Source organism: Dermacentor andersoni, chromosome 3, assembly GCF_023375885.2.
Source record: "Dermacentor andersoni chromosome 3, qqDerAnde1_hic_scaffold, whole genome shotgun sequence".
NCBI lineage: Eukaryota > Metazoa > Arthropoda > Arachnida > Ixodida > Ixodidae > Dermacentor > Dermacentor andersoni.
The window spans coordinates 32949816-32961850 of NC_092816.1; the positions used below are offsets into that span (position 1 = coordinate 32949816).

At 51.2% G+C, this 12035-nt stretch overlaps 1 protein-coding gene across 1 annotated transcript in view; it reads right to left on the reverse strand.

The window, feature by feature from the left end:
* Nucleotides 1–12035, reverse strand: part of LOC126520735 (uncharacterized) — a 168536-nt gene that overhangs the window by 116506 nt on the left and 39995 nt on the right. Inside the window, exon 6 of the mRNA XM_055064855.2 lies at nucleotides 11777–11860. Within this exon, the coding sequence (XP_054920830.1) occupies nucleotides 11777–11860 (84 nt within the window). The remainder of the gene's footprint in view (nucleotides 1–11776; nucleotides 11861–12035) is intronic.

Sequence of the window (12035 nt, forward strand, 5' to 3'; positions counted from 1 at the left end):
ACTCGAGATGCGAAACCGGCAATTCGACCGCCGCACGAACGCGACAAACTACGCCGGACTTCAGTCACTGGCCACCGACGACCTACGCGAGACTATCCGAGCTGTCGTGCGGGAGGAGCTACAAAAGCTGTTCCCGTCATCACAGCCTCAAGTGGCTTCGATTGCCGACGCCGTGCGTGAGGAACTCCAACAACAACTTGGAGTAGCCCGTGAATCGCCGCAGCCTGAGCCGCAAGCGATGACCTACGCCGCCGTCGCACGCCGTCAAGGTCCCCCTCCGCGACCGCGCCAGGGCCCTGTCACGCCGCAATTCCGTCGTCCGCCGCCGCCGCCGCCGCCAGCACGACCACCCGTCGCCCAGCGCAGCTACCCGAGGAAGACAGACGTTTGGCGCGCTCCTGACCACCGCCCGCTCTGCTACCACTGCGGGGAAGCCGGCCATGTGTACCGCCGATGCCCATACCGGGAGATGGGACTGCGAGGTTTCGCCGTTAACGCGCCGCGGCCACAGATTGGCGAACGACCTCGCGATATCGCCGACTACCTCGCCGCCAATCAGTGGAGCCCTCGACGAGCTTCCCGTTCGCCGTCACCAGGCCGCTACCTGTCGCCGCAGCGCCGACCATACACTGGCCCAGCCCGCGGCCGGTCCGTCAGCCCATATCCGGAAAACTAAAAACAGCAACCGATGGAGGTGCGGTTGCTGTTCGTCGAACTGACGAAGATCCTCCGCCGCCGACGAAGACGACGAAGCAACCATCTCGACGACTTAATGACGACACGCCGCCGCCCCGACGAAGTCAGGAAGCCAAGACTACACCGACGAAAGACGACTTGACGACGCGACGTTCAAGCTTCAGTTCAACACGACGCAGCCGTGATCCGACGCCAAGACCAAACTGCAACGCCAGACAAAGAACCACCGACCTCGACGTGCTTCTCGACGGCCACGCAGTTACCGCCTTAGTGGACACAGGGGCTGATTACTCCGTCATGAGTGGACACATCGCCGCCCAGTTGAAGAAGGTTAAGACTGCATGGGAAGGCCCTCAAATTCGCACCGCTGGAGGACACCTCATCACGCCGACTGGAATCTGCACGGCAAGAATAACCATTCATGACCGGACTTACCCTGCCACTTTCGTTATCCTCCAACAGTGTTCACGAGACGTCATTCTCGGTATGGACTTCCTGAACCAACACGGCGCAATCATCGACCTAAAGTCACAGTCAATAACGCTGTCGGAAGATAAAGCGATACCGCCGGAGAGCCCTCGTAGTCACCACGCCTTGAGTGTGCTCGAAGATCAAGTGAGCATCCCGCCTCGCTCCAGCATTGTTATTTTGGTCGGCACCGAAACACCCGCTGACGTAGAAGGTGTCATCGAAGGCGACCAACGTCTACTGCTGGACCGTGAAATTTGCGTCGCAAGAGGGATCGCTCGACTGCACGGAGGAAACACAAAGGTGTTGCTGACAAACTTCAGCCAGGAATTCAAGCACATCAACAAGGGCACGACGATCGCATACATCGAGGAAATTCAGGAAACCAGCGATGCGTTTGTCCTCTCGGATTCTGTCGCATCTACCCCGACGACCGTAGTTACCGAGCCAGACTTCGTCATAAATCCAAGTCTCCCCGCGATTAAGCAGCAACAGCTCAGAAGTCTGCTTCGACGATACAAAGGCTGTTTTTCGACGTCATCGAGGATTCGACAAACACCAGTCGCAAAGCATCGCATAATAACCGAAGAGTGCGCTCGACCACTACGCCAGAGCCCTTACCGAGTTTCGACACGGGAACGTGAAGCTATAAGAGAACAAGTCGACGAAATGCTGCGCGACGACATCATCCAGCCGTCGAAAAGCCCGTGGGCATCCCCTGTTGTCCTGGTAAAGAAAAAGGACGGAACCCTACGTTTCTGTGTCGATTATCGTCGACTGAACAAGATCACGAAGAAGGATGTATACCCCCTCCCACGGATAGACGACGCATTGGATCGGCTCTGCAACGCTAAATACTTCTCGTCGATGGACCTCAAGTCTGGCTATTGGCAAATAGAAGTCGACGAAAGAGATCGCGAAAAGACCGCCTTCATCACCCCAGACGGCCTCTACGAGTTCAAGGTTATGCCATTTGGACTGTGCTCGGCGCCTGCAACGTTCCAGCGCGTGATGGACACGGTTTTAGCAGGATTGAAGTGGCAGACCTGTCTCGTTTACTTGGATGACGTCGTTGTCTTCGCCGGAAATTTCGACGATCACCTTAGGCGGCTTGCAACAGTACTCGAGGCCATCAAGTCATCAGGCCTCACTCTGAAGCCAGAAAAGTGCCGCTTCGCCTACGATGAGCTTCTGTTCCTAGGCCACGTCATCAGCAAGTCTGGAGTCCGCCCCGACCCGCAGAAGACAGCTGCCATCGCAAAGTTCCCGCAGCCCACCGACAAGAAGGCAGTGCGTAGATTTCTTGGCATGTGCGCCTACTACAGGCGATTTGTCAAGGACTTTTCACGCATTGCTGAGCCGCTGACACAGCTAACTAAATGTGACGTCGAGTTCAAGTGGGAAACGCCGCAGGCCGACGCATTTGAAGAACTCAAACGACGCATGCAGTCGCCGCCCGTACTTGCGCACTTCGACGAGCACGCCGATACCGAAATCCACACTGACGCCAGTAGCCTAGGCCTCGGTGCCGTCCTAGTCCAGAGAAAAGATGGACATGAACACGTGATAGCTTACGCTAGCCGGTCGTTGTCGAAAGCGGAAGGCAATTATTCCACAACGGAAAAGGAATGCCTCGCCATCGTTCGGGCTACAGTGAAATTTCGCCCCTACCTATATGGCAGGCCATTCAGAGTGGTCAGCGACCATCACGCGTTGTGTTGGCTAGCTAACTTAAAGGACCCTTCAGGACGGCTGGCACGGTGGAGCCTCAGACTACAAGAATACGACATCACTGTAACATACAAGTCCGGACGAAAACACTCAGATGCCGATTGCCTATCACGCGCCCCCACTGACCCGCCGCCGCAAGATAACGAGGATGACGACGCCTTCCTTGGAATAATAAGCGCGGAAGACTTCGCCGATCAACAACGAGGGGACCCGGAGCTAAAAGCCCCTGTCGAGTATTTGGAAGGGCACACCGACGTTGTCCCTAGGGCATTTAAGCGTGGATTATCTTCGTTCACGCTTCAAAACAACCTACTCGTGAAGAAAAACTTCTCACCAGTCCGCGCCAACTACCTTCTTGTTGTTCCGTCGGCGCTGCGTCCAGAAGTACTGCACGCCTTACACGACGATCCAACTGCTGGGCACCTCGGATTCTCCCGGACGCTGTCGAGGATACATGAAAGGTATTACTGGCCGCGTCTGACCGCCGACGTCGCCCGTTACGTCAAGACATGCCGAGACTGTCAACGACGCAAGACACCACCGACAAGGCCAGCAGGGTTACTACAGCCGATCGAACCTCCTCGTCGACCATTCGAGCAGATTGGGATGGATTTGTTGGGGCCGTTTCCGACGTCAACATCCGGGAATAAGTGGATCGTCGTGGCGACAGACTATCTCACCCGCTTCGCTGAAACAAAAGCTCTACCGAAAGGCAGCGCAGCCGAGGTGGCGAAATTTTTCGTCGAGAACATCCTGCTGCGACATGGCGCCCCAGAAGTCCTCATCACCGACAGAGGAACGGCTTTTACAGCAGAGCTCACCCAAGCCATTCTGCAATATAGCCAGACAAGCCACAGGAGGACAACTGCCTACCATCCGCAAACGAATGGTCTCACGGAGCGCCTGAATAAGACCCTCGCCGACATGCTAGCGATGTACGTCGACGTTGAGCACAAGACGTGGGACGCGGTCCTACCGTATGCAACATTCGCGTACAACACGGCGGTGCAAGAAACAACACAGATCACGCCGTTTAAGCTGGTTTATGGCAGGAACCCGACGACGACGCTTGACACCATGCTGCCGCACGTAACTGACGAAGAGAATGTTGACGTCGCTAGCTATCTCCAGCGCGCCGAAGAAGCCCGACAGCTCGCCCGCCTGCGGATCAAGAACCAGCAGAGGACCGACAGCCGACACTACAACCTCCGACGACGCTTCGTCGAGTACCAGCCCGGCGACCGTGTTTGGGTGTGGACCCCGATACGCCGACGAGGACTCAGTGAAAAACTACTGCGACGATATTTCGGACCCTACAAGGTCATTCGACGTATTGGCGCACTGGACTATGAGGTCGTGCCAGACGGAATTTCGCATTCACAGCGGCGCCGCGCACGATCTGAAGTGGTCCACGTGGTGCGTCTGAAACCATTTTACGGACGCTGATGAACTTCCTTAGTTTGTTGTTTTCTTTGCTACGAGTGCTTTTCTTTGTTACTTTCGTTTGTTAGCAGCATCGGGTCGATGCTTTTTAAGAGGGGGGTAATGACACGTGTACTTATCTTTATCGGGCAACCACGTTTCGCCGCTTAACAACTGTAATCGCACAGCGAGGGACGCGCCTGCATGTATCCGACGTTTCTGGAAAGTTATCGACGCTTCTATCCGCGTGTCTGTTGTCGCCGCACCTTGTGTTATCAGATTTCATCGCGTGACACGAATGGTGTAGAACTTTGTGGAAGACACGCGGGTCCCATCAGTTAATCTGGAACATTCGACGACTGATCTATAAAAGCCGACGCGCTTCACCCGCTAATCAGATTTTCGACGATCGCCGACTGTGTTCACCGCTTTCGTTGTGCTATAAGTGTAGCCTGTTTTGTGGGCACAGGTTCGCCCAATAAAAATCTAGTTTTGCCTTTCACAGTATTGTTACTGTGTTCTTAACGTCACCACCACGTGACAATATACTGAAAGATATCTATAGCGGCTCCACAGCCACCGTAGTCCTCCATAAAGAAGGCAACAAAATCCCAATAAAAAAGGCGTCAGGCAGGGAGATACGATCTCTCCGATGCTATTCACAGCGTGTTTACAGGAGGTATTCAGAGACCTGGATTGGGAAGAATTGGGGATAAGAGTTAGTGGAGAATACCTTAGTAACTTGCGATTCGCTGATGATATTGCCTTGCTTAGTAACTCAGGGGACCAACTGCAATGCATACTCACTGACCTGGAGAGGCAAAGCCGAAGGGTGGGTCTAAAAATTAATCTGCAGAAAACTAAAGTAATGTTTAACAGTCTCGGAAGGGAACAGCAGTTTACAACAGGTAGTGAGGCACTGGAAGTGGTAAGGGAATACATCTACTTAGGACAGGTAGTGACTGCGGATCCGGATCATGAGACTGAAATAATCAGAAGAATAAGAATGGGCTGGGGTGCGTTTGGCAGGCATTCTCAAATCATGAACAGCAGGTTGCCACTATTCCTCAAGAGGAAAGTGTATAACAGCTGTGTGTTACCAGTGCTCACGTATGGGGCAGAAACCTGGAGGCCTACGAAAATGGTTCTGCTGAAATTGAGGACGAAATTGAGGTTCTGCTGAAATTGGCCCGCGCAAGACCGCGGCCCTCGCGGTCCAACAAATCGCCGAAGCTTTTCCCGCTTCCGTTTTGGCGGCGGACCGCATGCAAACCGCAGCGATTTCGGCGTAGCCAACGAATGTTGTCCGGCAACAGAGTGTCTTCAGCCAAATCCAATCTATTTTTGGGCTCAGCAAAAGCCAGTCAAGCCAGTCGTTTCATGTCCGCCGTTCCGCCTACACCTGCGTCCAGCAGATATATTTCTTAAACACCGTGTCTAAAGGCCGATCCACACGACGGACCAAGTGCGCGGACCGCTCGGTCACGTGATGCGACGTCACGGCCCGCCGCGGTCCGGTCCGGCGCAGAGCACATCCACACGGCGGACCGCCATAGCAGACGCCAGAGCAGACCAACCAGCTACACTCTCGGCCAGAGTGTCATCATTCTGATAATTCCGGCTCGAGTCCCACAAAGCCGGGAACTGCTCAACGAGGGATACAAAATGAAAAAAATCTCCTCGTCACTCCAAGAGGACACGGTGTTTAAAAAATATATCTGTTGCACGCACGTGTAGGCGGAGCGGCGGACATGAAACGGCTGGCTTGACTGGCTTTTGCTGAGCCGAAAACTAAATTGGATTTGGCTGAAGACACTCTGTTGCCGGACAAGATTCGTTGGCTACGCCAAAATCGCTGCGGTTTGCATGCGGTCCGCCGCCAAAACGGAAGCGGGAAAAGCCTCGGCGATTTGTTGGACCGCGAGGGCAGCGGTCTTGCGCGGGCCAACGGCGGTCCGCACGAACTGGTGACGTCCTATCACGTGATGCGCGGACCGCGGTCCAAAAGAGCAATTTGGTCCGTCGTGTGGATCAGCCGTAACGAACGGCATGCGCGTTATCAGCATGACATAACATTCCCGACAATAAAGTAGCAGGCGCGGCGTTTTCAAGAAAGGAAACGCAAGCAAGGCAAATGACGATTATCGTTGTGTGGAAGAGGTACACGTGCACCCCAAAGGGTGAAATTTTGCCTAAGAGTGTACACTATACACTAAAAAAAATTTACACCCTTTGAGGCATATCTTGTCCCACAACGATAATCGTCATCTGTTTTGCCCGCGTTTCCTTTCTTTAACGCTGGGAGCTCGGTACTTCCCAGTCACGAACGGCATGCGCGTTATCAATGTGACGCAGTATTCTCGACAGGAAAGTAACGAGCGCCGAGTTTTCAAGAAAGGAAACGCAAGCAAGGCAGATGACGATTATCGTTATGGGACAAATATACGCCCCAAAGGGTGCAACCGTTTTAAGAGTGTACACTCTTAGAAAAATTTACACCCTTTGGGGCGTATCTTGTCCCACACCAATAATCGTCATCTGTCTTGCCCGCGTTTCCTTTCTTTAACGCTGCGAGCCCGGTACTTTCCAGTGACGAACGGCATGCGCGTTATCAGTGTGACGCAGCATTCTCGACAGGAAAGTAGCGAGCGCCGAGTTTCTAGAAAGGAAACGCAAGCAAGGCAGATGACGATTATTGTTGTGGGACAGATATACACCCCAAAGGGTGCAACCGTTTTAAGAGTGTAAGAAAAATTTACACCCTTTGAGTCGTATCAATTGCCACACAACAATAAACGTCATCTCTCTTGTCCGCATTTCCTTTCGTTAACGCTGCGAGCCCGGTATTTCCCAGTAGCGAACAGCATGCACGCTATCAGCATGACATAGCATTGCCGACAGGAAAGTAGTGGGGACGGCGTTTTCAAGAAAGGAAACGCAAGCATGGCAGAAGGCGATTATTCTTGTGTGGCAGATATACACCCCAAAGGGTGTAAACTTTTTTTTAGAGTGTATCATTGTGCTGGGTGTTGCTTGTTCTGCTGGGTACACGTTCGACCAATAGACAGCTAATTTCGACACTTGCGTTGGGCTGCTGTGGTTCGTCACCGTCATTACAACGTGACAACGCACACGATGAAGAATATGACAACCCCGGGTTTTAACGTGGTTAGGTGAAAGGAAACGCCGCCGGAAAGGTAATGCAGCCGTTTTCTTGAAGTGCGATTTCACTTATTTTGTCATACAAGCTCCAGCTGAACTAGAATCTCCTTGGTGCAGGGTTTAAAAAAAAACTAATCATTCGCGCCTTCTTTCATCTTCCAGGTTCAACATGTTAAGCTCTTATACGTATAATATGAATACGTTCTTGCACTTGTTAAGGTGTTCCCTGCAGACATTTGCTTTTCCAGGAAGCTTCTTGAGCTCTCAAAAGTCACCTGTCCCAAAGAAGATAGCAGAGGAGCCAACCAGAGGTCAGGTAGCTCTACATCTATAGTCTCCTCAGCCCCCGTACGCCTTGTACATATGGTGGTTTTGGAGCTATTACGAATCATAAAATGGTTTCAGTTTACGTTTCGCTTTCTGCACCTAAACCAAGCATATCGTACACCTTGCTTCCCAATTTTAAGAACGCGGACGATGTTTCCTATATTTATATGCAGTGTGTTTCAGCTAACTTGGGCCAAGTATTAAAAATTAAACATAGGGGCTACACGTATCGAATTGCCGCAGTATTGTTCCGAGCCATATGAAGCAGGCCATGATATCTTTTTCAATCCGCCAAGCTGGGTAACTAGCAAAGTTTGCTTAATAAACTTTTTACATATTAACTTATTAACTCATGCGAGAGAGCTCCAATACAAAAGTTGTAGCACTTGTTCATAAACATCGAATTATTTCATCGTTGATAAGATACCTGCCCTGTTTAATTTCTTTCCAGATTTTCTTTGAAGTGTGCGAAATTCTTTAAAAATATCACGTGACTGTCGGCTAACGCGCTGTGCTTTTGGTGCCCTCAAATGTAAGCTGAACGAATTAGCCAAGGCTGCTCTGCGCACTAATATCGATTGAACAGGCCGCTGCGGCGCTAAACCTGAGCCAACGTCGACGACGGGTGCATGTGGCATCGTATCCGTTGGTGTTTGCTCTTTTACAGCAAAGCAGTGTCGAACGCGGTCAATTTCGTCAAAGTATGCCACAGCGGTGCCTTTACTGATGTGCCGGCGTTCATTGGTGAAATTTGTCAACAGCACCTTTGCACGACTGCCGATTAGGCTGACGATACCCCAAGCGATGGCAACACCTCGGTCGAGCAGAAGTGCAGTTAATTGTTCAGCCACACCGTTCTCATTACACTGTTCTTCGCAACTGACGGAGACAAGACTGCATGATAGTGGCGGTATGCAGACGCCTTCGTCGGGGTCACGTAACTATGTACGTTGGCGGTCTTCGTCGTGGTTCGTGTCTATACTGATTGATAGGGTTATCTCGCCGCCCCGTATGTTAACCACGACGCCGTACTCCCGCAAGAAATTCATTCCAAGGATGCGCGATCTGTAGCACTCTTGTGAAACCCTAAAAGTGGTGACAAAACTTGTATTTCCTATCTGGGGTCGTGCAGTAAATTTGCCTGTAGGTGTCATTATCTGGCCCCCGGCATTTCTAATATAAGGGCCCGCCCATTGTGTTTTGAGTTTCTCAAGCCTGTCTGCCAGCCGCTCACTCTCTATCGAAAAGTCTGCGCCAGAGTCAACTAAAGCTATCACTTCGTGCCCATCAATCGTTAAGAGTAGGCTGGCACTCGCAAATTCGCCGACGTTCCGGTCCTCCAGGTTGCTCTGCTTGTTTCTCAGTAATAATGGGAGACTTTTGGCGGTTCGACGACTTGAAACCTTTCCCTCGTAGGTCGCTGCTTTCAGTTTTGGGTTTGGAAAGCGCCCTCTTGCCCCGTCGGTGAGACTGCGACGGTTCAGCGAAGAAAAACGTAACGGAGACGGCGAAGGCGACAGGAGATTAGCTGATCAAGCTGTCTTGTTCCCCAGTGAAACTGTCGTCGAAGCGTGTATGTCTTCCTTGAAACTGTTGCGGAGTGGCAGGTGACATTTCCCAGATGCCACCCTGGCGATGAGGGCGAAAACTATGTGCCCTGGCTCTCCACAATGAAAGCGCAATGGTCGGTGAACAACAGTCCTGCGAGGCTGGACTCGCCCGAAATGCTCCCTACGTATCCAGGCAGCAACAGGCGGCCGCTGGTGGTGCTGTCGTACTGACACGATAGAAAGTGGGCGACAGACAGCGTCTGCGTCGCTGTATCCGCGCAAGCGCGGCTCGGGACATGGTTCCAGGGAACGGCTCGGGGAGATGCAAATGCTTGCCGGACCTTTTGGCGGACAACTTCACCGACCGAAGCAACGGTAAACTCCTTCAGTGTCGCTATTTCCTTCGCAATCTCCTCGCGTACAATGTATCTTATCAGTTGACGCAGCGAGGTCCCGTCAGTCACTGCCAGTACTGCGGCTCCTGCAGGGGCACCGTTACCCTGGCGTTCGTATTGCCGGCAACGCTGTCCTGTGGCTTCCCAAATGCTGTGGCTTCCCAAATGGCTATTGCTGTGGCTTACCAAAAGCTTCTGGGGTCCCAGCTCTACCCTCTCTCCGGAAAAATGAAAGCTCTCTGCCTAAGAGTGACAGTGTTGTGAGTTCCGGCATTTCTCTTTGCATATCTGAACGATCGCATCATGAATGTGAAAAGCCCCAGGCGGGAAGTCTCGCGTCGCGGCTGCAACGACAGCACGTCACCAACTGGAACGAAACACAGCGTTTCAAATGACGGCGTTTAGCACAGACTCCCGTCATATACACACATTTTGTTTTCACCAATGTTCTACATCGAACTTCCCCTTCCGCCCCCCCCCCCCTAGAAAATAAAGTGCAGCTAAAGAACACGTTGCATAACTGCGAGTCGGCCTAGTTGGAACAGATTCATTTTCTTTAACTTTTTGTGTGCAAACAAACAGGGACGAAGAAGAGGAGCAACACAACGACGAGCGCTTTCTAACAACTGGTTTTAAAAACTTTTGTGCGCAAACCAGTTGTTAAAAAGCGCTCGTCCTTGTGTTGCTCCTCTTCTTCGTCCCTGTTTGCGCACGAAAAGTTTAAAAAGAAATAAAAAAGCATAGATAGAAAGAAAAAAATTATCAGCCTTTATACGAAACCCCTTGCTTTCCTTTCGGACAGCAAACCTCTTAATGACGGCTAAAACCGCTTAAATATATATCACTTAAGTTTTTGCAATCCTTTGATTAAAATTCATCTAACATTTCTTAAGTACTGGGGCGGAATCGAACCCGGGTCATATGCATGGCGTCCCAACTATCATGCATTGCCGCGCGACTGGCCACTCGAGGCACTTTGCGTGTATTCGCAGGCTTCTTTCACGCTCGGAAAGAACACTTTTATGTAGCACGTAATCTACTACAGAAAGCCGTTACGAGGTGTCTTTTTCATGTTGCTCGACATTTTTCCCATTGACAATCTAATTATACTATTTGAGAAGTCGATTAATTATTGAAGACTTAATTATTATCAAATTAGGCGGAATGAATAGATAGATGAGTATCTCCAAACGACGGCAAACAACATCACATTTGTTCTTGTCCAGTTACGTGGCATTTGAACATCTGTTCTTTTTCTTTAATTCTCGGTGCATGATGGTTGGGACACCTTGTATATTCACATAATCTTGTCGGAATATATATTCGCACACACGCCACGCGCGTACTTGGCGGTGGCGGCGGCAGGTGGTGCAGTGTGTTCCGAGGGAAGCGCCACCAGGAGCAGCACGGTCGCATACACCCTTCAAATGCACGGCGCGTTTCTTCGGTGGTGATACGCTGTGCCGCAACAGTGCTTAAATGCTAATCGCACTATCACCGGCATTCATCGTGAGATGGGCACTGCTAGATTTTTTTTTCTTTCTTTTCAACACCGAGAAAGAGGAGTTTTTAAAATTTCATAATTCAGAAACGGTCCAAGATGAAAACCCGCGGCACGTCCCGGTGGAAAAAGAAAAATGCTACAGCTCTTACTTGTGACACGAAACGCTCAGTCTACCAAAATATAAGATTGCTAAATCTTTAGTACACAAGTATTACACTAAGTGCTTCCGAACTTCATTACACCGTGGCAAAGCTGCGTTTGTGCAACAGCTCTGCATGGCCTCAGACGGGATGTTGTAACGGTTTCTATCAGCACGGCCTGACATGAACTCGGAGCCCATGGCTTTAGCATAATGCTGTCGTCGCCGCCGAAGGCAGGCTGCACAGCCACCTTCTTGCCTGCACAGCAAAGTAGCCTGCGTCGTTCTTGATTGGAATGCTGGTCTTCGCGACATTGTCTCATTTGCCGCCTGTTTAGCCATGCACGAAGAAGCCAGTGATCGACAGCATAGGATCACTTACCAGGATTCTTGAGGCATAGTGAGTATGCCGTAGCGAACCCGGAAAGTGGATTTGCTTCGTCTCCATACGCACCCGTTACCTTCACTGCGAAAATAGGGAGGAAGGGTTAACCACAGCATTCCCATCAACAGCAAACGTTGCAGGCACTGTAGAACGGGCAAAGCGACAACCAGCACCGGCGCAATAAAAAAAAAAAGCGGCCAGAGCAATTCATGAAGAGAGTTTTAGCTTGTTCGTGAACGCATTAACTAGAGTTGCG